The 27,986-nt window shown below is 29.9% G+C and overlaps 2 protein-coding genes across 10 annotated transcripts in view; one reads left to right on the forward strand and one right to left on the reverse strand.

Annotated features, from left to right (window-relative positions):
* Positions 1-27,986, reverse strand: part of LOC139493479 (importin subunit alpha-1-like) — a 343,903-nt gene that overhangs the window by 12,719 nt on the left and 303,198 nt on the right. Inside the window, exon 2 of one of the 2 annotated variants that reach the window (XM_071281886.1) lies at positions 429-467. The gene's annotated coding sequence lies outside the window, so the exon portion shown is untranslated. Of the gene's footprint in view, positions 1-428; positions 471-27,986 lie in introns of those variants that run through there. The other variant, XM_071281887.1, reaches the window with a different exon arrangement.
* LOC139493480 (centrosomal protein 43-like) lies at positions 822-27,843 on the forward strand. 8 transcript variants are annotated; one of them, XM_071281888.1, is made up of 18 exons: positions 822-978; positions 2,518-2,571; positions 3,496-3,550; positions 4,299-4,387; positions 4,691-4,825; positions 5,851-5,886; positions 8,288-8,344; positions 9,173-9,243; positions 9,535-9,596; positions 11,103-11,212; positions 12,202-12,377; positions 15,361-15,429; positions 17,727-17,851; positions 18,070-18,087; positions 19,744-19,812; positions 23,644-23,677; positions 23,919-24,063; positions 25,073-25,291. In XM_071281888.1, exons 1-18 carry the CDS (start codon positions 898-900, stop codon positions 25,148-25,150), a joined length of 1,464 nt encoding a protein of 487 aa, XP_071137989.1. In that variant the 5' UTR covers positions 822-897; the 3' UTR covers positions 25,151-25,291. The 8 variants fall into 8 exon arrangements, with proteins under 8 accessions (XP_071137989.1, XP_071137992.1, XP_071137996.1 ...); XM_071281891.1 differs by having other exon boundaries at positions 19,744-19,785; XM_071281895.1 differs by lacking the exon at positions 19,744-19,812.

Genomic DNA, 27,986 nt, shown 5'->3' on the forward strand with positions numbered 1-27,986 from the left:
GGGATTCCAACCATATGTCCACATAATTCATTTTTCAACAAAAAGGGGGGGGGTAAATAAATTAGCTCGATTAATACTGGTTTACTGTAATATGCATTTAAAATTATCAATTTTTAAAATAAAGATGAATAAATAACAGATATTGAACTAAAAAAACTGCACCGTAGAAGTTATATTATTGGCATCATCATAAAAAATTGCTAATCACACTCACAGCATCCAAAACGACAAAAGCAGAGCTGAATGACATTAAAATCTAAATTAAGATGTAACGATTAATTGTATTGTAATAATAATAGGCAAACAAAATCAAAAAGGATAAAGTATTAAATTTTAACAGACACTACTTTAAAATTATGATAAAGATGTTAAAGTTTGTAGGTTCTTTGTCGTAAATTATCCCTTAAAAATACTGAATTTCATTTTACCTGAATACTGATATCTTCGTTAATACTGTTTCAATAAGATTTCTTTACTGCAATTGGTTTCTGGTACAATATAGCCAATTCTTGTTTTCTTCTCTATGCGTGTATTGTGAAACTGCTTTTTAAAAATTCCGGGTAATATAAAATGTCATTTTGCCGTTTCGTTTTGATTGGATGATAGAAAATAAAGATAATTTTCATTGGTTGTAGCCACTAGCAACAAAACAAGCCGAAAGTATATTTTCAAGACTTTTCTCTATCCATATGGAAAGTCTAGAGTGTTTCGAAACAAGCACCTGTTCTACGGAAATATGTTTTTTCCAATGAAAAGCTGTTCAAAAGATATTTTTTTAAAGAAATATTAGAAGTGCAGATTTTTTTTTATTATTAAAGCTTCATTAATAAAACATTGTTTTAGTAAATATTGTCCGACTTCCGTTCATGCGCTAGATACCTATTTCCCAAAACAATCATGTCGGCAGACGAAGACACCGAGCTTCGTGATCTTGTAGCTCAAACTTTAGAGACAAATGGAGTTTTAGGAAAAATCAGGGTATTTAAAACCATACAAAATATTGAAAGTTATTGGTGGCTAAGCTAACATGACGCACATATATTCATAACGCCATTCTATTTGAATTTTAAGACGTTGCTGATGACGCTTTTGCATCCATGATGCATGTACTGACAAGAAGTTGGCAAAGTTACCACGGAATGTAGAAATATTTGTGACATGTTTACAAATATTAGCAATGCATGAGCGTCATAAATATTTATTTTACGTCGTATTTGTCCGAAATCTTGATTTATATTGTATTTATCATAATTGGTTAAACTATAAATCTGTAAAAAAAAAATATAAACTTTTGGTTCAAATTATCTCCCCTTAAATTAGAAGCAAATACATGTACTATGCATGACACAGTGATTATCGCATTTTAAGGGGATTACAATAAATCCCTTTCAGTTAAAGTTGTTAGACATAGTCTGCAAAAATATTGATAACAAAAAAATTCCCCAGGTATTTATATTTTTTAATACACACCTTGTCGCTATTTGTTAGCCATTTCTGGACATCTCACAGGTTCCCAGAAAATTTTGACATCATAATAAAAAATATCTGACGCCACAATGGAAAAGTGTTTGTTTGTATGACGTCATTAGTTCTAACGGTGCAGATTCTCTGGTCAGCCGGGAATAGCAATAAGGTGTCTTCTTACTTGTACAGGTCTACTCAAAAGACAAATTATTTATTAGAAAACATTGAATGTATGTTATTTAAAATAAAAAAATAAAAATTATGTATACAAGTTGGAAGTTTTTCCTTTAACTTGGACCAGTACATGCTACTCGAAGATACACCCCTATGAAAAATTATATGAACAACAGTACACAACATAAAAAACACTTGATTAGCCTGTATAAGTGGGTTTTTTTTAACAGTGCTTGTCTTAAACCAATATTGTCACATGCTTTGGATTTTGGAAACCTACATTGAAAAACTGTAAACATCAAAAGTGATCAGTAACTATACAATTATAAAAGATCGACAGGAATGATATTATGGCCATGAATTATTTTCTAGTCTATTACATTTATATGTTGGAAAGTGGCAGGGGCGGATGCAGGAATTTTCGAAAGGGGGGGTGCTAACCCAGGCCCTGGAGGGCATAGGGGGGGTGCAAAACATATGTCCCGATACAAATGCATTGATCGGCAAAAATAAAGGGGGGGTGTGCACCCCCGGAACCCCCCCCCCCCCCCCCCCTGGATCCGCCACTGAGTGGCCATTGACATTGATTAAGATCATGGTGCACATAGATCCAGATGATTGACAAAGGCTCTTTAGAATCTCCAGTTTAATTTGGCCTTAGCCAACAGCACTATTCTTTTCTTTGACTGAAATAGAAAATTAAAAAAACCTTTATAATTCACTGATTTGTATCAACCTGCTGAATTTACATCATTTTAGTTTAAAAGATTTTGAATACATGTAAATTAATATAGATATGATGACATGGACAATGATGGATGAGAGGCATATTAAACTTTTCCAAAAAACAACGCTTAATTTCTTAAAAATTATTTTCAGGCACAGCTGAGGGCCAGTGTATTCCTAGCTTTAGAAGAACAAGAGTCTTCACAGGTATGATTTTTGTATGCCATAATGAACAAAAGTCCTTAAATAAATGAACCTGTCAAAAATAGGATCATTTGCTATAAGTCTGATAAAAAGAGATACATGATTTACATACCGGTGAACCAATACATGTTTGGTGTAAATATATCACTTTCTATTAGCTTAAATTACTCTTTGCTTTACCTTTGATATAACCCTTTTAAGAAATTGTTTAGAATCAATCATTGCTTTCTACATTGTTGTACACTATGACTTGATCAGAATTTCAACATACTCATCTCAATGTATAGTTATTGCATTTAATGGTTTTCAATTGGATCAAGATTTTGCTTTTAATGTGATAGGATTATTAACTCTTTTTGTTGATGTGGATTGGCACTCGGTTGATAGACAATTAAGATTCAAGTAGATACACAATATCAATATTCACAGTCTAGAGATCACTGTAGACCAACTATCAAATTAAAAAAAAACCTTTAATATAGGCCAATATGTCATTGGGTTTCATCTTCAGCTAAATAAATATTAAAACAAATAAATGGGAGGAAATTGTTCTTATCATCAAGTATATATTTTATTTATAACTTGTCAGTGTCTGTAAAAATCAAGCTGAAATTCTGGAAAAGTAAGATATATATTGTATGTATCAAGATTACATTTACATATTTTACCTAAATTTTATGTGATCTGAATTATGTACAGCGTAAAACTTTGATATATTTTATATGTTGATTTTAATTAAAGATATCATCCTAATTTGGTATGCATACAGATTATATAAAAGTTTGAATTGTGTTATATTTGAGAATGAATGATTAAGGTATTTTCCCATTGGTACTCAGACTACATCTTCTTGTTCATATTTTATTGTCATTTGTTTATGCAATAATGAAGGTTTCTTTACTGATTTCTCTTTTTATTTATTTGTAGAATAAGACTCCATTTGCAAACCATGACCTAAGGAAATTTCTTGGTACAAAGGAAGGTAAATAATCTTGTATGACATGAATGAAACCTTCTTCAGTAATATACCAGTGTCTGTCTATGAACTACATTTTTTTTGTATATGTAGTTCTAAATCATCTGAATTTAGAAAAGAAATAAGATAATTTCAACTGACACTTTTAAAGATCTGCCTTCAAAACCAAAAAAAAAATTCTGACAAAGTTCTTAAGAGAGACACAAGAACATGTTGCAGTTTGAACCACCAATTTTTTTTATCAGTGACAAAAAATAAATTGAAAATAGCAATGAAATTCAGTTTCAAAGAAACACTTTACTCAATAATTATAGTCTGGTAGAAAACAAAAGTGCAGAGTCAAGGAAAACATTAACATATCATGATAAATAAAAATTTAAAAAAAAAGATTGCACTTATAGATACAAAGCAAATTACCTGTATTGAACCTGTAGTGTATTCTACATTCTAATGCTGACTGCAGTACTTTTGAGTACATTTCTTACAGCTTTAACAATGTATAAGGAAAAAATAGGATTCTTCAGAAATCAGATATATGTCTGTTATAAATGGCTATCAAGGAATTGAAAGAAGACAAAGAAAAAGGCATAACAAAGATTTATCATTTAATTTTGACTATTGCATGTTTGGGTTAGGAAGTTTCATATTGGTGATAAGAAATATGCTATAAATTTTGTCTTGAATTGAAGGATTTGTTAAATTTTAATTCATAGTATAAAAGGATGAAGTGTAATATTGTTTATTTACTTTACAGGGAAAGCTGTAGCTGGTTTGATAAAAGAATTCCTAGAATTTTTCCAGTTAGAATATACTCTAGCTGTGTTTGAACCTGAAGCTGGACTGGTAATTTTTTTTTGTAAATTGAAGGACCAACCAACATTGACAAGCATTATGGTTTCTAAAGAACTGCAGTAATGAAACTATATTCAAAAGCAGTATATCAATTAATTTTCCAACCCTCTAAAATAATGAATACTGAGATGTAATTTGAAATTATTTACATGTGCATAACTTTGTAAATCTATCCACCCGTTATTCTTGTGAATTCCTGTCTCAAATTAATTTATTTTGTAATCCAAATTTTAAACCACTTCTTGTGTATGGTTAGTACTGAACTAAATTCAGTATAATCCTAATATATTACAGAACATACCACATGAGTCGAGAGATACACTTGCCAAAGAATTGAATGTATCAGATACTGGACAGTCAGCTGGGCCCCTCATTGCAGAATTAGTTCAACAGAAAGGTTCATCACCCAGATCTAGAACTCCTACACATGTAAGTGTATTGTAATTTTCCAAAGGTATTTTAAAGATTCTGTTTGTATATCAGTTTTGAGAAATAAATCGATGAAAATGTTTCATTGTACTTTAAAATTTTCCAAGAAGCTCTTTTGTGCAGTACACTTAATATAAGGCATCAATAATTGTAATTGTCTGTTATGTTTAAAAATGGAATTTTGAAATTCTGAAGTTTTTTTAATTCCTTCCAAAACTCTTTTATTAAGTTTTAACGTATTTGTCCTAATATAATAAACAAAAAAAAACAAAAAAATCTGTAACATTAGTCTTAATCAAAAACCATATCAACCCTTTAAGTAAAAAAAGTTCATTGATCTCCTGCTCCTGACTTTCTGGTCATTTCACCGGTGGTAGTTTTCAGATTTATAAATATAATTAAGAAATTATTAAATTTCATATTCAACAATTAGAAGATTAAAGAATTCAGTCACATAAATGTGTGATTATCATTATTATATATCATGTTTTAGCAATATTATTGGGTAAATATAACTAGGGGTTTCAGTAGTGTTTACAGGGCACTGATTAGATATGTCTAATGATCTAATGAAAAAGGATTTAATTTTTACAATGTTGTGGTTTGAAGTGGGTTTAATTTTTACAACAATGTAGTATGAAGTGGGTTTATAGCATTTTTTTAATAATATGTTGTGTTGATAATGTTCTATTGCACTTACCATGCTTATCAGCTATTTAAATTTTCAGCAAGTTATAATTTGAGAGTTGTCTAACCTGCTTTAACTATAATTAACACTTGGTTAGGGCTGTTCCAGAAAATACTATGTCCCCCCCAGGGAAGGCAATTTTTTTAAATATTATGTGGGTGGTTGTATTTGAAATACCAAAATGCAAAGGGAGTGCTGTTCTAATTAAATTTTATTTCTGTGGGTGGTGGGGGTTAAAAAAAAGTGCCGTCCCTGGGGGGGACATAGTATTTTCTGGAACAGCCCTTATGATTAACATCACTTTATCTCTATTTATGCACCTTGTGTTGGCTAACAGATCAGTCCTGAGGAAGGACATCAGTGTATACCTAAGGTAAACTGTTTAGTATTTTATAATATTAGTTTATAGCTAATGAGCTGAAATTTTTCATATTGAAAATAAATTAATGCGGACATTAAGCTATGTTAAGTGCATACTAGATTGATGAAGATAACGATTCTGCTCTGGACTTATACATGTAATATCTTGGTGCTTGAAATGTATTTTATATGTTGGGCTATTGTTTTTATCAAAATCTGTACTTGCCTGTCTGAAAAAAATTTGCAATTACCCTTTTAAATAGTAACTCCACACACAATGGCTTACTTTATGATGATCTCCAAATAAGGATCTACACAAAGATGATCAATTTATCTTCAATTTAATGGCTGCTGTCTAATTTTGCATTAACCTCTCAAAATTACTGTTTTAATTACATTAGGATAGTTATCAATATATAGAAGAAAAAGAGATGGATGATATATTTAAGAGTTGTAAAAGATAAAAATAGCAACAATCAACATTCAATCTATTTGAGCGTGGATCAGTTTGTGAAAATAAACTGATACAGTTACTGAATTAAAATTATATAAATGTCTAAGAATATAACTTAAACACGCTAATTAATACATTAAAAAGTTCTATTAGATTTTAAATAGAAAGACGCAATATTTTGCTAAACAAATTAGCTTCGTCAGGCGTGTGCATCTCTCAAGGTGAAATCGGATGCATGACAAAAAAGTATTTTTGTAGCTTAATCTATACAAGATTTGAGGAAAAGTGTAAAATATTTATTGATGTTGCATAAAATATGTTTGTAGCTACAACTACATAAAGTTGGAATAAAAGTTTAACACATTTAATATATATATATACAACTCCTTTAAACATCAACCCAACAATGTTAGATCTATAAATTTGCTTTCGCCTGCACTGTAGCCGTCCCGCTAGACCACACGACCACCTGCACTTCATAAAAATGAAGCTATCGGTGGCCAGGTGTTACCTTTCCATGTCAGTTTTAATCTAGCGTCGTACTACAGTACATGATATATAAGGCATGGAGATGTATATATATATATATACAACTCGTCTAAACATCAACCCAACAATGTTAGATCTGTAAATTTGCTTTCACAATTTTTTTGTTCTTCCCTTGCCAGGATTCGAACCCATGCTACTGAGATATTGAGACACCAAATCGCCTGCACTGTATCTGGTGCGCTAGACCACACGACCACCTTGGCTTCACAATAATAAAGCTTTCGGTGGCCGGGTGTTACCTTTCCTCGTCAGTTTTAATCTAGCGTCGTAATACAGTACATGATATATAAGGCATGGAGATATTCATTGTGAAAGTCTTTCACATGCATATATATATATACCGTTTCCAAATACTGTTTCGATCCCTAACATCACTGAAAAGACATATATAGTCAAAATCTAGATCTGGTGTACAAAAAAAATATTGACACCTTATGTTTGTGGCATAACATCTGGGCCACAAGTTTATTGTTTTTTGTTAAGTATAAAATTTATATTAAGATCCGTTTTGTTACATTTCGTGATCAATTTTATTTGACAATCGCCAATGGCAGTCAGCAGTGTTAAAGAACATCAGTTGTTCAACCTGTTAGTCAAATGCGTTTTGTTTAGATATACTTTTTCACTTTTTTGGTCTTTTGGAAAATGTTGTTTGTGCTGTATTTAGACCTTTCTACAACGAAATTTGTTTTACATGCACACGTATAAAAATTTCGGTTGTTATCCTACGCAATCATAGGTTTGAACGTAGTTTTTTCAATTTAGACTTGTTTATTTATATATATATGCATGTGAAAGACTTTCACAATGAATGTGATAGACATCAACTATATCATAAAGCTTCATTTTTATTTCAGGGAACAACATCAATAAAACTTGCATTTGTCATCACAAAAAAATAATTCCAACCAGAAATATTTTAATTAGAATATCCATTACAGCTACAAAACTTGACAGGCAATCCCCTATCCTCACATATATTTTGTAAGAAATCAAATGTGGAGTCATCTATCTTGAATGAATATTAGCTACGAGACTTGAGAGAACAAAACAAGATGTTTTATTGATCATTGTTTAATTCTAATGCAGGGATTATCATTCTAAAAAAATATAGCTAATTCCCATCACTTAAACCTACCGTCCTTGCATAACAGATAGTTTCCAGACAAGTAGTATATATAATATCAATATAGATTTTGGAGATGTTTCATGATTGCAAATGTGACAACCATTTACCATAGACCAAAGAATAAACTAATGTTTTTTGATATAACTAAACCAAAAGTTGGTAACAGGCAGAATGGATTACTGGTGTTGCATCTAATTTTAATCACCCTTTTGTGATCATGCCATGTAAAGCAAACACCAATTTTGATTCCCTGTTATTAATATTATATGTCTATTTTTTCAGGATTTAACCAGTAAACAGTTAGAAGATGCACACCAAAAATTTGAATATTATGACAAGGTGAGTTCAAGAATTAGAATATATCTTTTTTGTATACATTTATTTTTGTTTGGCTATTTTCAATGATTTTATTTTAGGAAACTGTTCAGTTATGAAGTGACCTCAATCTTACCTCAGTATAAGACTGAGAAATTTTAAAACATTGAAGTGATTTTTTTCACATTTCAATTTTTCTGTGTATAAACAAGCAAACTCGAACACTACTGATACAAAATATGATAAAAACTCTATATACTATAGCGTAAATAATAATGGAGATAATCTGTTTCTTGTCCAAAGAATTTTCTTTCCGCAGGTAACTGGTAAATTTAAATTGCATAATGAAGCCCTGCAATCAATGCAAAAAAAATCCAGCTCTATTAGGAATAAAACTAGTCTTAAGTAATTTGATAGCAAAGTAATTTTATAAGACACGATCATATCATATGGTTAAGATTTGACCTTGCAGATAGGTTTCAACTCAATATATGTATTGAAGATGAGAATGTCCTCACCTTATTGTATGCTCAGTTGCTTTGTCATGACCAGCACTACCACTATACATTTAGATTGTATTCTTAGCAATCTATTGATGTAAACTTATTCAATGAATAAAGATAGCTTGCTTTTAAGAGGTCCAAGGGAATGTCTAATACTACAAATCAGTAATTGTAGCTTATACCATAAACAGGCATATAGGTCTATAATTTTATGTTATAAAGAGACGATACTTCATGAAAAACATAATAATACGGATGTGTTCTATAGAATTCTTTTTGAAAGCTTGAAATTAGATCAAATGCACATATGATGTTGATGTTTTATAATAAATATATGATATTTTTCCAGGATGGTAATGGTGAAATAGACAAAGATGAACTCAGAGACTTATTTATAGATATTTTTCCAGCATTCAATAGGTATACTTATAGGTTAAAAGAACTTAGAATCAACTTAAGTATATTTTTTTTTTTTTTTTTACCCCCAATATAGTTCCAGTCATCTAGGATGTACTTCTAGTTCATTGAAAATACTTTTTTGTATTCAAATATCAATTTTCCATTAAGACTTAGAATATGACACATTGGATCATATCATTGAAAATTATTTGTATGTTTGAACAGGCTTCTTTTTAAAACATAAAAGGAAAACCATTTTTTTTTAAATACCATAAAGAAATTATGAACACTTAACTGAATTTGTATTTTCAGGAACATGTTAGACCGTTACGTGAATGATGAATTTAGAGCAGCTGATAAAAATTTTAGTAGTAGTAAGTTGATTATCTTTCCTTTTACTTTCGATGTATTTTGAAAAATGTAAAATTTTAGTATAATGGTTGGCATTTAAATTTTATTTACGAAAAATTACCAGATATATACCTTATAACACAGTTATATTATAGTTTTATGAATTTCAGATGTCAGTTCTATCCTTTGCACATTAAATTTTTGTCATATCATGTGTATAATACCCCTACTCAATAAGCATTCTACACAATTTTCTAAGCAAGACAACAGTTGCAACTTTGTGTGTGTCTCAAAACTCCTTCAATATTGATAAATATGGTACATGTATTTTAAGGATACTTGTCACTTATGCCTCAAGGTAAACAAAGAATGTAGCACCTTGCTGCATGATCATAGACTAAGAATTTGATTCATCTTTAATGAATGATCTATCAGCCTTTTTTGTGAAAGAGAATGTTTCTTTTTTTATTGGTGACAGATTTGGAAAAAATTCAGCATGGATTTTCCAAAATTTTTATATAGCTCTTGCATTTTGCATAGAAAGAATACTGTGTCATTTATTTTGAATGCTAAATGCATGTCTGTGTATTACAAATTTGTCCATCAATGCTTAACATATGTCATGATCATGTCAGACATGTTAAAGAACTTGATCTTAAAATGTACTTGTTGTTTTTAACCTACAAATTGCTAGTTCAAAGGATGCTCTCTACATGGATGATTGATCACACATAATAACAAACATTTAACATAAATATGTTATGTATTTTACACAGGTGTATGTGATTCTTTAATGCAAAATTGTTGCTATAATTGTCAAATCTTGTAATTTTATGTGCTTATAAAAAGTATGCATTTGTAGGTCAAATTCTGAAAATATTTATCACATCAAAAGACAAATTCATTGTATTTTATAATTTGCTATTTGCAATGAGTTCCTTGGAAAGCCTTTAATTATATGAATTAAGTAGGCTGCTAATATATAAATGATCACGTCATGTTTTGCAAATATTCTTAAAGCCTTTTACATCCTTCTAATGGTTTGATACTTTTAAATCATAAAAACATAAAAGTTGTCTGCTATACTTTCAATGGAGAAATCAAAATATCTTTAAGGTGGTACCCAACACTTTAACTAAAATTAATTTGGCTCGTTTAATTTTCATTAAATTTTGTCAAAGTATTTACTTTGACCCTTTAACAAAAATATAAAAATTTCAAAAACTTTGAACCAACCGTTTAATCAGAAAAATTACACTGGTTATATAGCAGTTTGACAAACTACAATTTTGATCATTGAGAAGCTTAATATTCCCTTAAGAACACAACGTCATTAAAACGTTCTGCTGATTTTACAGAGTTATCTCCCTGTAGTGTTAGGTACCACCTTAATTCCATGGTATAATTTTGATATCAAACTTGTCATGTGATTATATTGTGTATAATTACAAGGATTCTTTAAGTTGTCATGTAAATCTCTTGTACGAAGATTAAGATGATTAAACATGTCCCTGATGTTTTTGTTTCAGGTATAAGCTTTGATGAATTTATTGATATGTACAAACGCCTGTTTTTACTTTGTCGAACGGTTGTGTCGGGAGAAGTGTCAGATATTTTACCTCAGAAATCTTCACAAAAGGTAATAGTAAATTTAAGTATTGAATACACAATTTGATAATTATCTCTTATGTGTTTGAAAACTAGGAAGTATCTAGATTGGTGACATGCTCTTCCTGAATATGGTATGATGTGAGATTTTAATGCCATGTAACAAGAAATGCTCAATTTGGAATTTGCTGCTTTTCCAATAAGCATGTGGCATTTAGGAGTAATAGCAAATACTGAATGCCTCTGCATCATAATTAGCAAGTTTTAAGTCTGCTATAAAGCACACTTCATATTTATGGTGCTTTAACTTGTTCTCATTCAGAATATGCATTTAATTTGTTGCTGAAGGCGAAAAAGTCATCAATTGTCTTAATCTTAAACTCCCTCATTTTATATTATTATACCCCCGCTTTCAAAAAAGGGGGGTATACTGTTTTACCTCTGTCTGTCCGTCAGTCCGTCTGTCCGTCCGTCAGTCCGTCTGTCCGTCCGTCAGTCCGTCCCATGAAACTTTCGTTACATTTTTCTCAGGAACTACACATCCACCCTTTCTGTAATTTAATATCAACATTTATATATGTCAGCTATACTGTGTGATGCGTTTTCAGATTGATCACTTGACAACTTCCTGTTTACCGAACACTTGTATGATTTTACACATGATAGCCAAGTTGAAAATTTTCGTCACATTTTTCTCAGGAACTACAATACAAGGATTTCTGAAATTTGGTTTCAGGATTTATATAAGTCAGCTATACCGTGTGATGCGTTTTCAGATTCATCACTCGACAACTTCCTGTTTACCGAACACTTGCATATTTTTACACTATTAATATTATCCACTTGCGGCGGGGGTATCATCAGTGAGCAGTAGCTCGCAGTTTCACTTGTTCATATTAAAGATATATATATAAGCTTTGTTAACTGTGCACTAAGTTAGGAATATGACAGTCAATTGCACCAATGATGTTCAGTGGGAAATGTTTGAGTCTTATAAAAAAAAATATCTTATTTTTACAGAGTAATAGTATCTCAGAAAACAGAAGTTATGTCGACTCTAAAAACCAAAAGAATTTACAGAACAGTAAACAGAACGACATGAGGAATGGCCCTAGGTTTGGTTCTGATGGTAGTGATATAGAGGAAGATCCTTTCTTTGATGATGCTGTCCCATCTAATAAATCATATAACAGAAGGTAAACAAAAATAATAATCTTTTTGGCAGAAAGATTTCTGTCCTGACTTAGAAACAAAATACACTTTAATTTTATTTTGTCATTTGTTACTTTTTAATGTTCACAAATTTTGAGTTTTATTATGCATCAACAAAATAGAAAATAATGTCGTGTGTAATTTCCTGTAGATATGTTTATAGCAAAAAATTCTCTTGTTTAAGTTTCATCTACATAAATAACTGTTTTTGTTAATAGAAAATAATGTGTTTTAACATTGTATTATTTTAATTGTAGCAAATATGTATCTCTTTGTTTTCGCTTTTTACATATATAGTCACTCTAAATATATAATTAAACATAAATTCACAATATGTATATTAATCTTGTGTGTTTTGTGTGTATATCTGCCTCAGAATCTGTTAATATGTACTTGATGGATTACTTTATATAATTATTTAAACAGTTTTTTTTGGTTAACAGTTTGATGAATGTTTTTTATACACTGATAAGGCATTTAAGGAGGGTCGCTTCTCAGTTTCAAAATAACAAGCTTTTCATAACACTAGTATATATTGATAGGCGATTATTAAAGGAACCAAAAGATCAAATAAAAAATATAGGTCAATGTGCTTGTTTTCGAGATATTAGCGATTGTTGTTTTGGCTTGAAAATATTCTCTCTTGATTTTTCATAGCTTTATCATTGACAAGTTTAAGTGCACAAAAACTATTAAAAAATAACATTGATTTTAAAAGACTTTTACAGATGGCTTATAATTATACATGTTAAAGATTTATAAAAAGAAAAATGGGGGTCAATGGGCAAAATTTGTTCAGTCATTCAAATGATAAAGCCAGAGGATATCGAAAATCTGACAAAAATCCCAAATCATGATAAGCGAACATCCTTAATTAGCTCCCTTTACAGCGGATTGCATTGAGTGTGTAGGTAAAGGTAATATGTATGCTTAGCTTGCTTGCTAGCTTAACCATGAAGTTATTATTAGATAAAGTATACTACCCTCCTTTCTGAGTAGTCTAGTCCAACAGACAGATAGATAGGCTATCTGTTGGACTAGACTACTCTCATAGGAGGGTAGTTTACATAACCTAATAGAACCAAAGATATTACCTTTACCTACACACTCAATGCAATCGGCTGTTGGTAGTGAAAATTCCCTTATATAAGTGCTATAAAATCTGAAATTTTTGTGAGGTTTTGGTAAATGTAAATAATGCAATGTGATATACATATCTGTATGAAGCTTGCATGAAATAGCAATAATTGATCTCACAACTCTGAATTTACAGTAAAATTTCATTGTTTATGTGTGTGGGGGGAAAGGGGGGGGGGGGGGGGGGTATATTCATGAAATAGTACTTGATTTTATTATATGTTTCAAATTGAAAAGGTGTAAGAATGGGTCACAGTTAATATATTTAATTTTTTGAAAATTCAGATGTACATTTTCCCAATCAAAAAAAGAAATAATCAGTATTTAAAAAAACATTCCTTTCTAAAATATTTTATATGTGCATATTAATGATGTAGGACAATGTACAATAGGTGTAATACCCATGCACATATATGAAATCCATCAAGTATATTACTTCATAAAAATTGTATATCATTTCACACCTCTGCTAAAAAAAGTATCTTGTATCAGCTAAACACTTTATATTCATCTTAATTTGTCATTGCCATTATAGAGCCATGTTTCAATTGCATAGGATTTTGAAATCTTTAAAGTCTTTATACACCGTTTACGGGACGTATTTTGGTATACTGTTGTCCGTCATCAACATGTCAGACATTAACTCAAAAACGCTTTAACCAATTTGAATAAAACTTTGGTGAATTGTTTATATCTCTTGAAATGAGCTCCCTTCCTTTTTTTAGAATATTTAGATTTTACGTTACTGAGTTATGGTGTTTTATTCATTAAAAAAAGGGGGATTTTCCAGTTTTCGGACAATAACTCGAGAATGCTTTCACCAACTTGCAAGATATTGTGGTGAATTGTTTATATCTATTGACATGGGCTTCGTTTCAATTTTTATAAATTTTAGATTTTAGGTTTCTGAGTTGCAGAGTTTTATTCATTAAAAAAAGGGGGGTTTTCCAGTTTTTCGGACAAAAACTAAAACACTTTCAGCAGTTCTAATGAAACTTTGGTGAATTATTTATATCTTTTGATGTAAGCTCCCTTTTTATTTTCATAAATTTCTAATATGACATTGAGAATTTATTGAACTTTATTTGTTTATAACAGATTTACTAAGTATTGCAAACAGCACAGTGTATTGCACAACAGCAAGAAATCTTTAATTGAATATAACTTATGACTTATTTCAAGTTCTTTGACTACATTTATTCAGAAACCTCATTTATTACCCTTTAAAGATTAAAAAGTATAAATTTTGATGCCTGAAGCAGTATGTGTTTCGTTTTACGCAATAAAGTTTTTGTTATGTTTTGGAATTTTAACATTGCATGCTGTATGTCGTTTGATGTATTCTGAATCTGCACGGATATCTAAATATAAAGTAGCACAGTAAATGTAAGCATCTGTATTGAAATAACCAAGTCAAGAATAACTGACAAACTTAATTTTTGTGTTTTAAATTTCGTTAGTAATAGCATGAACTTGTATCAATTTAATTCAAATTAATCATGTTAATTGCATGATGTTTTTGCAATGATTTAATTGATATTTTTTTTTTTTTTTAAATTTATGATATTCAGATGTAATTTCATTTTTTTAATGGCTTATTTCATTAAAAAAAAAAACTAAAAGGTTATTTATAATTTTTGGTGTTGTTTACTTAAAATATTATTTAAAGCAAGATTTTAGAGAAATACAGTAAATGATAAATATTCAAGGTGTAATCTCGTAATGAATTGATCTAAAGATTGTTTTCTCTCCCTCTCTTTCTGAACTTCAACCTTGTAACATTCATAATTGTCTGGAACATTTTAATGAATGAATAATACATTTACACAGACATGCAGACCTGGAGCCAAGAGGAATTGGAAGGCCATCTCAAATCCCTGTCTACTCAAACTTCAGGAGGTCTGAGTTGTATGTGGTCCCACTAAGCCATGGTTTTTCACATGTATTAACGGATTCCATTGTCATTCCTTGCAGTCAAGTTAGGCCAGGCTCCAAATTTAATCTTGATTTTTTTTTTAACATTATTTTAAGATTAATTCAGTAATTAATTTGAGTTGAAAATATCAATCGGGAATTGAGCTTTTAAATCTGAAAACTGAAAAATAAATCTTATTTTTTTTTTTAAAGATTACAATATTTGGTTTTAAATATATAATTTATGTGGTGGTTGGAACGTTTTGCCTGTAAGTCTGGCCTAACTTTATCATTTTAACACTTGTTTGAACCATTAACCCAAGCTAACATATCTATCATGTCTATATAGAGTAGAAAATGTAGATATATCTTGCCCAGATTTACTTTTCATTTGCAATTAGATTTTTCGTTTGCTTGAGGCTTCATTATAATTTGTGCTATTAAAATAATTGGTACTACACACTCTTTACACATTTATCCTTATATAATGGAGAATGTAATAGACTATTTCCTTGTTTGTTCTTTTTTTTTATACAGATACCCTTCTTGGTTAATGCTCTATATCTCAGCACTTATTTGTTTCTATTCCAATGATCTTCTCCCTTCTAGGTTTTGCTTCCTAAAGAACCGGCATGGTGTCCATTGCCCTATGTCCATAGTGTGGTTTAATTTACTGATTCCGACCTCATATATCATCCCATATACATTTTTGGTTCATTTTCATGTTTTTAATTTATTATATGTTTGAAAATAATATGCATATAAAATATATTAAAATTTAAAGATAAAATTTACATTTTGTGAAGAGAACACATTACAACTGTAGAATGGTTGCAAGAGATGAACAAATTATTTCTTTTTAGTTGCATATTCTATAAAAGTAAAAAGAATTTAAAAATTTAATGTGGTAATTATCATAAAGGGATATGGAATTTCTACTTGCAAAAATCATTCTTTTCATCACCACTTTTGATTGGAGCATGTTAGTTGACTGTCTCTCTTAGGTGGATCGACATTACCCTGGAGAATAGTTCATGTAGATGGTACAAGAGCAATCTATACAAGTTTGAAATAATATGCTTATGCAAAGTAACAGTGATATTTATTAGATAGTAAACCTATTATATATAATATTTATGTATTTAATAAATCTTGTATATCATGTTTAATGTTTGTGTATATACGTGTATTTCACAAAGATATATGTAATGTTACAACCAGTACATGTTTATAATATTGCATGAGTCATTCCCATTCTTATTGATGTTAATATATACATATTATATAAGTTTGTATTTCATTTTTTGTGTGTATTTTTTGTTTGAAGAGTTGATTTAAAGAAATGTACAGTCATGACAGTGGGATCAATGTTAAGTTTTTTCTCATTGAGTACAAAATGACAAATTCATATATTTAACACAATATTATGTTTACAAACGGTGAATTTCTGACCTTAATATGAATAAACATAGTTCTGAATGTTTGTCCTTAAATGTGCAGATACGTGTACTGCTTACAAATAACAGAAAACCAGCCAGGCATTGAAGAAAATTATATTAAAATGACAAAAAAAGCTTACTGATTTTCCATTGATCTTGATGCTTGCAGATATTTAATGCAATATGCATGTAAAAGAATAACTTTTTATATTTATGGCTTTTTTTCCACTTACAATTGATTCCAAACTTGTACTGGTGTTAACAAATACATACAATAACAAGTTATTTTTTATTTTTCCTGATGATTCTGCTTCAGCAATGTATTTTGTAATTTCTTACTCATTTTGAGTTGAGTTTTATGTTGCTTTATTCCCTGCATTTTCCTCTTTTATTTACTGTCAGTTTGTATGATCATTCAGCAGATTTTTACTTTGTAACTAAAATTTAATAAGTTTTTTCTTCTTCACATATTTTGAAAATATTTGTTGTCTATATATTGTTTGTAGCAATGATTTTGAATGTGTGTCATTTCTTATTTAGAAAAAAAAACTTTTTGATTTGAGCGTCACTGATGAGTAATTTGTAGCCAAAACGTGTGCCTGGTGCAAATACAAAATTTTAATCCTGGTATCTATGATGAGTTTATTTGCACATTTGTTTACAGCATTAGAAATGTATATAATCTAGACTGTAATTAAAAATCTTGTTGAATGGTCATATATTTTCAATTAATTTCTATCATAATTCTGTCAAAATCCCTTATAGTAACATCATTTTGATCACAATTTTATAGAATATCTTAAAAATTCCTATTAAAACCTTTTACCAACATTTCATTTTTAGCGTTGAACAGCCTAAAAGTAAAGATACTCGACAAAATGGAACAAAATCTCCTAGTTACGGAACTGGTGCTTTGTCTTCACTTCAAGGTCTTCCTGCATTAAATCAAAAGTCACCACGGAAGTCTCGTAAGTGCAAATTATAATTATTCAATTAGTATCATTCATTATCCCAGACAATTTCTTGTTCCAGTTAAAGTCTTTATCACTAAAGAAAAAGTAGATTTCAACAAAAAAGAAAGATTTCATATTTATTTTCTGTTTTTACATACAAAAGATTTTTAAAAGATGTCAACTGTAATGGATATATGTTATATTTTGAATAATGTTTTTTTTCTTCTTGACAGCTCGAGTTCAACAATTAAGTAAAGATTTAGTTAGACTTTTGTTTTTGTTTGCTTGCTAAATGTACTATGATTTGCACAGCTTTTAAGTCAAGTGAAAACAATATATTTAACTATATCACTGTGGTAACAGTCAATCATAATAAGACCATAAGATCAATGTTGAATTTAGGTGTTTGTACACAAGTTCCAGTTAATATATCACATGTCCATCACATTCACAATACACTGGGTGCTTTAAACCTTTTATCTTCATCAACGAAAACCTCTACAACTACCTTCCACATTCCATAAAGTTAATAACAATTATCAATTGCATTAATACCTGTGAACACATTTTGATTTATCCAGTTATCTTCCTAAGATCATGGGCAAACACACACTGATTAAATTTTTGTATACAATGGAACCAGAAAGGGTTAGATTGCCAAAAAATAAGATAGTTCAAATATTTGATATCAAAATTACTAAATTTTAAGTGTCCATTTCAGAATATATAATTTAGAGGTGTCCATTTGCTTAAGCATCCATTCAACCCAATTCTGTGTAGTATTGAAGGCAAAGTTTCCTTTATTATGTACTAGGATTCTGATTTATATGCAGTTCTTTGATACTTGGAATTTGGTTGCAATTCCTGTGTTTCAGCTTCTAGCAGCTAATATAAAAAAGAAGATGTGGTATGATTGCCAATGAGACATCTGTTCACCAGAGACCAAAATGACACAGACATTAACAACTATAGGTCACCATATGGCCTTCAACAATGAGCAAATCCCATATCCCATAGTCATCTATAAAAGGCACCGATATGACAATGTAAAACAATTCAAACGAGAAAACTAACGTACATTTTAAAAGTTAACTATTGATGCAGTAGGCCACATATATATCTTCAGTGACTGAAATTTAAAACAAATTGAATTTGATAAAATCATAAAATGTTATGTTTTCTGTATGGTATGATTTTGGGGAATATTTATTACAGACCATGGGTATTTTTTATATGGTTGCATTGGCATTGATGTTTAGTAGTATAAACAATATAACTTCAGGAATTTTTGAAGTTTTGAGTTCTTAATTATGAAGAATAATTTCTGATATACCATTGCTATTTGAAGTCCTAGAACAATAATTTTACAGGAGATTGTGAGGCTTAACTGCATGTTGCTCTTGCTACAATGAAGTTATTTCATTGTTATGTTTTATAATGAAATGAGTGCCCGAAGAAAGTAAAGTAATAAGGCAGTTAATACAATTTCTAGTTCTAATTTTGCTGCATATCAGGTGTAACATGTCTCTGTTAACAGCTTTTTGATTTAACTTGATCAATGTAAAATGCAATATGGAAAATATGATGATTCTAGTAGTAAATTTTATGACATTGTAAAAGTTTTATTTTACAAGAAATTTAACCAGAAAATATTAACTATATTAAAACATTTTGGTTATAAAAGAAGCATTGACTAAATATTCTAATTTATCATTTGTGAGAAAAAACATTCATGCAGAGGTTTGCTCAAGACTGACTGCACTAGAAATGGAAGAATGGTGAAACATATTGCTTTTGCTCATGCAAGTATGACTACATTGTATTGTGTGAGTACATCACATTGTATGAGTAGAAGTAAGTTGTGGTATGTGGCTAGTGGTAGCACTGTTTTTTGTATCTCTTTGCAGTGGAGAGTGACACAGAGGAAAACTTACGTGCTATGGATCGGGGTATGGCAGATCTGGGATTAGAAGGTGGTGGGTGCACTTAACTTGTCTAGCCTCTAATATAGCACACATAATTCACAAACATTCACCCAAATTGTTTGGCACACCTGTAACCTATGAAAATGATCACTGAAACAAAACATCTTATAATTTATTGTTGTTTATTCTTGTCTTTTTAAGAAAAGTAATTGAATTAGCTTGTAATAACTTGACATTCAATAAAACAAAAGATCTGATCGTGTTTCTTTTCTTTCTTTAAATCAAGTTTTTACCATTCTGAGTCTCAATATATATGAGCAAAGAAGAGAGGTCTGGTCCTAAATATGTTAAATATTTGTAGTTTTAAATCCTCAGAAAATGTACTAAAACAAAAGTCATCTGATTGACCTGAATTTTTAGGTAGTTTATTAGTTATATTTTGATTGCTAGTAATTTACTTTTACAGACCCAATGGCTAACTAGTGTAGAAAAAACATGGCTTATAGAAAAAACAAAATTACCGTACTTTGTTGAAAGTTTTAGTATTTTCGTAATGCATACAATTTTTAAAGCAATTGCTTTTATGCCGTCGCGTATGGCCATCTTTGTGACCCAGATCAGAGACTCCGCCCAGATCAAGCCATAGTATTTTGTTAAACAGGCTCCTGGTCAGTCATTCTTTAACACCTATGTATGTTTTCTAATGCAATACATAGCTTGAAACTTTAAAAAAAAGTTAGTGGATTTAAGAAGTTTCAGGTATATGTTCTTGTAGATGTATTTTTGTATTTAAAGGGTCAACCGTTTGACTATCAAATAACATAGAAGTCCGAGTGAAAAAAAGTACATTTTTATAAATGCGATTCCGTTTTCCGCCGTTCGTACGATGTTTCAACAAAATATGGATTCATTTCAGTTGTTGATTTAGTATTGAAAATTTAACTGAATTATCTCCTAATAAATACGTTTTTTTATGTTTAATTTGTGTTTCTTTAAGAGGTCAGGTGCTCTTGTTCATTCATAAAATTATCGTTCATTCATACATTTATCGTAAAATCAAAATCACTACACAGGTTAATGCGTAGTGTCAAATTATTACCTGTAATCTAAAAATAGACAAACTTTATTTGCGCAAATAATTTAGCGGAACGAAACCCTTGTTGAAAACACATAACAATAAGTTCGTTTTCCTTTTCTGTCAAAACTCCGTAATATTTATCGATCACCTTACTAATGAAATGGACCCGTCCAAACGTAGTAGATGCCAAGTCGGTCCAGATGAAGAGATATTTACAATTTGGAATTTTCTAGTTTATTAATACTTAGATTGAAAAAAAGTACGTCTTTTTAAATATCATGATCAAATCTGGGTTTGCATAACAAATGTCAGATGAAACCATTATCCTCGTCTTTTCAGTGAACAAGTCTACTACGTTTGTTGACACTCGACGGTCCACCGTGTTAGCAATTTTATTTGACATGTTTTCGAAATATTGAAGATCATTTTTCGCAATGTTTCCTGAAAATTGATAAATATCAAAGCAACGTAGAGCTGTTTGTTCTTGTTCGTATAATAAAATTGAGAATGGAAATGGGGAATTTGTCAAAGAGACAACAACCCGACCATAGAAAAACATACAACAGCAGAATTAAGGTCACCAACAGGTCTTCAATGCAGCGAAAAATTCCCGCACCCGGAGGCGTCCTTCAGCTGGCCCCTATACAATATATATATATACTAGTTCAGTGATAACGATTTAATGTCATGTTTGTCTGTGATGACCCCCCTTTTCGGGATTGCATGAGAATTGTAGTTATCTCGTACCCACATGTACTTGTTTCTATCCATAGGAAGGTCGACTATCCATATAAAACTATTTATATGGATAATCGACCTTCCTATGGATAGAAACAAGTGCCTGTGCTCGTACCGCATCAGAAGGACACATATCAACTGAGCAATAATGTTTGGAACTTAGTTTTAAAAATGATGACAAAGTAACATTATGAAAATATTTTTATTAAGCTGAAATATACATTTATTCTTTACATGTTTATGTCTTGTAAGATATTTTATTTCTTTCCCGTTTTTTAACATTTGCGTCTGGAAAGTTGAAATGTTTTAACTTAATCATTTGTGTTAATGGTTAAATATAAATTAATAATGAAAATTGTTAAAATTAAATTAATAAAGGAAATTATTGCCAAGGAAGTTACAAACACTACCAGGGGATAATCCATGATGATTTCTTTTTGAGTTATATGTTTCAGCACATGTATATTTGACCCCAACTTTAGCCTGGTAAACGTGTTGTCTCCTTGTGAAATATAAAACATATTAAAAATGACTTTTTGCTAAAGTCTTTTATTTATATAAAGTTAAAACCTTCTTACTTTTAACTAGACAACACTCATGTCAGGTTTAATTCTTGTATATATATATGTGGATGAAAAATAAAAGTCCCCAAACATTAACATGGCAGCAATTGCTTTTACAGCCTTTAAGGCTTTGATTAGAAGATTCACCAGCTTTTAGTGATAATAAAAGGAAAGTTAATATTTGACTTACCAGTTACTTTGATATCCATCCTTTGTACCATTTCATGAAGATCTTTAAATAAAAAAAATATGGAATTGAACTTCTATTACAATTTGAACCAAAGTTTTCTATGAAATATTTAGTGTGAAAGGTCAGCCCAAAATTGTTTCAAAGATCAATAATCATGTAGATATAATTGTTTGTTTCTCTAGCTTTCCTTAAAATTTAATTATGCTGTGTACATTATTTCTAAATGTTTGAATACCATAAAAGTCTTTTTCAAAGATATCTTTGTCCCACTTTTCAATTGAACAAATGGTATGAAGATTTTCAACAAAATTGGCTTGACACTCAATATAACAATTTCTGAATGTTTTTTCCATTCTTTGAAAAGAAATAACTTTAATCTGGCACTAAAACTTTAATAGTCAACATAATTACACCACAAACAAATTTTATGCAAAATTACAATCCCTTTTTCAGTGAGTTTGTCCATCAAATATTTTAGTACGTTTTTGCAGGTTCTATCTAACAAAATGATCTCATATTTGGCCAGCAGCTGGATTGTGATGAGTTGTAATGTGTTATGAAAATAAGAAGATGTGGCATGATTGCCAATAAGACAAGTCGCCACAAGAGACCGAATGACACAAAAATAAACAACTATAGGGGACCTTACAGCCGTTTTCTGATCCATCAGACACCTACTTTTAGTTACTGTAAATTTAAAACTATTGTGTGGATTTATTATTATGATTTTGTCAGTTTAGACTTAAATGTGATTTTAATTTTTATGATTTTAAGAAAAATCCCGAAATATTTTATATGAATTAATATAAAATATTTTCAAAATGGGAGTTTAAATTATTGCGTTTACAGCTCTCATTTTTCCCAATAATAAAAACCTTGCAATAGTTTCTGAATTAACAGTAGCAGATTATTTAATTTTTCAATATGTTAACAGAATTTAATACTTACGTCTCACTTTTCTCAAGTACTATAGCCCAAAATTACTTCACATATCTGGTCTGCAGGTAGATAGGAATAACTGCCTTAAGAATATCTAGGACATGAAATTGAAATTCCTATTTTGCATTTCTTTGAATTATGAGTTGGGGTATGCTTATAAGGACAGTGTGTGCAAATTTTCTTAAATACATTAATCCATTAATAGAAGTGGCCAGGTAAATTGGAAAAAGTAAAATCCACCTTCCTCAAACTGTTTTAAAGTAATAAAAGACAAGTTTTCTGAATAGTTTCTTAATGCATCTAAGTAATTGGCAATGATATCGGTGTTTTTTCATTGGTTTCATATTTTCACTGTTTGCATATATATTTTTCAGATTTTGATTATGATGATGACTTCCAAAGCTCAGGGTAGGTATTAACCAATTGAACAAATGTATGATTTGTATTTTGCATATAAAGAGCTTTAAAGAGCAACAGAGATAAGATATTCAAACTGAAGGAAAAGGGAGATTCATGAATTGATCTTTAAGATCAAAATTTCAATACAAAGTGGCATTCAACATTTAACAGTAAAAATAAAGTTAAAATGATCATGTCTTTGTGACAAATATTTAATTGGCTTTAAAAAAATTATAATTTACAATTTCAGGCATAGTATGAGTAAGAATAGTCCACGTACAGCCCGGTCTGAACAGAATGGTGGTAGTATTGTAGAGGAGATAGAAGAAGAGATTGATGATGATGATGACGTCTCTATTGAAGCTGATGATTTATTAAGAAGTGAAAGAAGTGGGGTAAGGAAACAAGTCGATGTAGTTGGAATTATGATCAATTTGTAAACTGTCCTAAATCATTTAATCATTTGATATTGAGTTACTGTGTTTCCATCAGTATTCTATGAAACCATTTTATTGAAATTTTTTAAGGTGGAATTTTATACAAATATATCATGCTTACAAGGGGTATTTGCCAAAAATACCGGTTGAGAGGTACAAATTTCCAGAGCCGTTAGGAATAAGAAGATTTGATTATATACAAATTTTAAATACCTTGGTAGAAGCAAATGATAGATTTTCTGCATAAAGAACTATCCAAACACATTCATACCAAACAAACAAAAATATAATTTAAAGTGACTGTTTAATTCATCTGATGAAACAGTCAAGAAAGGTTAGATGTCACATATTAAAGAAAGGTCATAAACAGGGGTCATACATTTAAAAAAAAACAACAGAAGATCTCTGTATTTTCTTTTTAAACGAGAAATTTTATGTTGTTCAATATCATCATTTGGTAATTCCTGCCAAAGGTATCATTCATCTTGAGTATGAACATGTGTAATAGTATTAATCATAATTATAATCCATATAGAATTAAGGAGATGGTTACCAAAACTTCTGTATAAGGATGTTCACAACTACACATCATTGTATGGCCTTCAACAATTAGCATAAATCATACTGTATCATGTTATTAAAGACACTGAAATGATATTTAACAAACATCCTAGTCTACACTTAAACAATAAACAAAAATAATTAAGACATAGGTCAACACTAGATGACAGGATGCTGATCTTTGCTTGGACAGTCACATATAAAATGTTGTGGTGTTAATCATGTTTGGGAGAGCTTGTGGGTTCCCCTGAACCTGGGACTGTAGTATAACAGCACATGTGAACTATAAAAATCATGAGAATGGGCTTGCCTCAACAGATAGGTCATTGGTCAATCAGAAAGTAAACACTTTGTTCACCATCTCTTAAACAAAACAATAACTGTATTAAATATTGTTTATTTTCAGTGTGATGATTTAACTACAGACAGAACAATATCTCAACATGATGGATTTGATTATATGGAGGACGTCCAATCACCTTGAGAAACTAGTCTTACAATCTGTGATATTATTATAACGTCTCAACACACGGGCCAAAATATGACTTATTGTTTAATGTTACCTAGCCACTCTGCCCTGTATGACATCATACTACATTTTACATATAAGAAAACTATCATCATATGAATCCATTTGGTGATGGTAAATACATTGACATAGTTTTATTTCTTTTGATTTGGTTATCAGTAACATAAAGTTCTTAGATGAAATTCAATAAACACTTTGAAAGGAGTAGGTCCAGTAAGACCCCTTTTTGGCCCAAAAATATAGCAGTTTTACAAAATTGTTAAAATGTAAACTTTTAGTTATTTATTGGATAGTAGAATGGTTCTGCTACATAAATATGGGCTGTTTTTGACAATACAATGCACATATATTGGGTACTAGCACCATTAAGTCATGCTAAATTACTGAATCCTTTACAATTCCAGCATTTTAGTTAAATTTTAGACGGTTTCCGTGTAAAACAAAAGTGGCCGCATTCGTGTTCATCCAAAATATTGAAAAGGAAGTTGTATTTCATGATAATACATAACATATATAAAGATTGAGGATGAACACGGATGCGGCCACTTTTGTTTTTGACAAAAACCATCTGAAAAGTGACATTTTTTCGCATATTTGGTAGATTTTTCATATTTGAGCTTGAATCGGATTGTTTTTAATGATTAAATTAGTTAAAATCTTTCACATAAATTAATTGAATCCTATGAAATAGACACTTAAGTGTTTAAAAAGTGGTCAAAATCTTACGTCAGATGAAACTGAAATTTGAGGCCAAAATCGGTCCTTACCGGACCTACTCCTTTCTCTCCAAATGACCTCAGATCTGTCCAAGAATAACCTTCTGACTTCAAGCAACAATCACTTTTTTGTGACATCAAATTTTACAGGATCGTGTTTGATTATTCAACAGTTGAAACGGAAGAAAAATTTGCATACAAATGTAAATATGTCTATGCAGTTGGGTTAGGAATTGAAATATTTATATAAAATGAAAAAAAATAGTGATAGATTTAACAATTAAGGAGAAATAGTAAGAAAATATTGGTTTTATTTTTGTGTATTACTAATAACTTTTTAAGTAGTATAAATTTACCTGACATAACTAGAGAATGATATAATAAGGTAGAAAAATAATCCTATATTGGTAATAGACTAGACCTCTTCGTTAATTATAATTTGATATCCAATTATTTCATGTTTGGAAAGGCCAGTACATTTACATAGTGTCAATAGCCAAAGTTATATCTTAGATCCATTGTCAGCAATAGAAAATTATACAATTATAAGATATAATTGTTTTTGATAAGTAGATTTTTTGATGAATGTATACCAACCTATGAATCAATTATAATTATTATTAATTTATGCTTGAAATTTACCTCTGAAGATAATGATTTCTCAATGATCATCATAATGTTTGCAAAATATACTGTGATGTAGTCTTCATTTTAATGTCAGCTTTTGTTTGAGATAAAATTGTCTTCACGAAAAAAAAAGTTGGAGAAATTCATTTAAAAACAAGTTCAATTGCCAAAGCAAGAGACAGTCATTATTTTTATTTCTGCTGAAATATTTCTCATGTACAATTGTTGTTTTTTTTCTCTTGAATCATTTCTACTATCTATTTTTAGAATATAACAAAATCATCTGTGAAACTCAAAAGAATACTCAGGAAATAATCATTTATTGTAGCATCTTATTCTTAATAACATACTCAATGTTCTGCAATTGGACAAAATTGCACTAATTTTTCTAAAAAGAAATTGATTGATAATGTGAAAACTTACAAACCAGATGTAAATCACTTTAATATTCCAACGTCATTTAATCATTTCAATAAACAATACATTTTTAAATTTTAACTTTAGTTTAGTTTAGAAATAGTATGATTTATAACTAATAATCAGCTTTTTTTTCAAATAACTTCACCTAATTTTATCAAAGTGCTAAAATTCTATATGATGCCATCTTTAATGGAGTATTGTGCAGCTGAGAAATAAATGCCATAATTACATTATTTATTTGTGAATGATCATGCATGCATTCATCCGTCCACACATATATATTGAACACATGAATATATAATTTACATTTCAATAATTTTCTCATCTTTTGTTAAATTGATAAGAATTATGTGCATGTAAAGAAAGAATTTTCTTTCATATTTTATGAAAGAAGCAATTTTCTGCAACAGCATAAAGTGTTGAAAGTTTTAAAGTTTGTTTCATTCTCTTATACATAACTTTTTTTTCCAGTAATGATAAGAAAGATTTTTTTTTTTTTTTAATAAAAAAAAAAGACGTCACCCATGTAAATCAATCTTAAATATTTCAAAATGTGCATTTTGTCCTAGATTGAGAGCAATGTCAGACTTTTTGTTTGATAATTTGTAAGTAGGTAAAATTTGAATTAATATGCAATGCTTTTTTTTTTATTTCAAAGATACTTGAACTCTTGATATTTTTTTGTAGAACTGTGTTCTAAAGTTAATTTGTTGTTCTGTTAAGCTTAAAAACTTCAGAAGCATGTTTTACTAACATTCAGCACAATCATGAGTAGATGTGTGAGAGTGTGTGAGATAATTTTAAACATTTTGTACATATGTCTTCATTTTAATTTGTTAACTATTTTATGATGAGAATATATTTATAATAAAATATATACACAAATTAGTTTCAATAATTATTAACATATGCCATAACTATCCATTTTTGGCACATGATGAGGTGCTTACCTTTGTTTGGGAGATAGTTGCTTTCTCCATAGACATAAGAGGATCTGGTATGAGTGCCAATGAGACAACTCTCCATCC

The sequence above is a fragment of the Mytilus edulis genome, chromosome 10, assembly GCF_963676685.1.
Source record: "Mytilus edulis chromosome 10, xbMytEdul2.2, whole genome shotgun sequence".
In the NCBI taxonomy this organism is placed as follows: Eukaryota; Metazoa; Mollusca; class Bivalvia; order Mytilida; family Mytilidae; genus Mytilus; species Mytilus edulis.

What these genes read in the sequence shown, in the direction of transcription:
- LOC139493480 (XM_071281888.1), top strand. Translation starts at nt 898, where the DNA reads ATGTCGGCAGACGAAGACACCGAGCTTCGTGATCTTGTAGCTCAAACT. An exon ending in ATTTTTCCAGCATTCAATAG is followed by an intron (nt 9,244 to 9,534) that starts GTATACTTATAG and finishes TTGTATTTTCAG; the next exon opens with GAACATGTTAGACCGTTACG. An exon ending in AATAAATCATATAACAGAAG is followed by an intron (nt 12,378 to 15,360) that starts GTAAACAAAAAT and finishes ACATTTACACAG; the next exon opens with ACATGCAGACCTGGAGCCAA.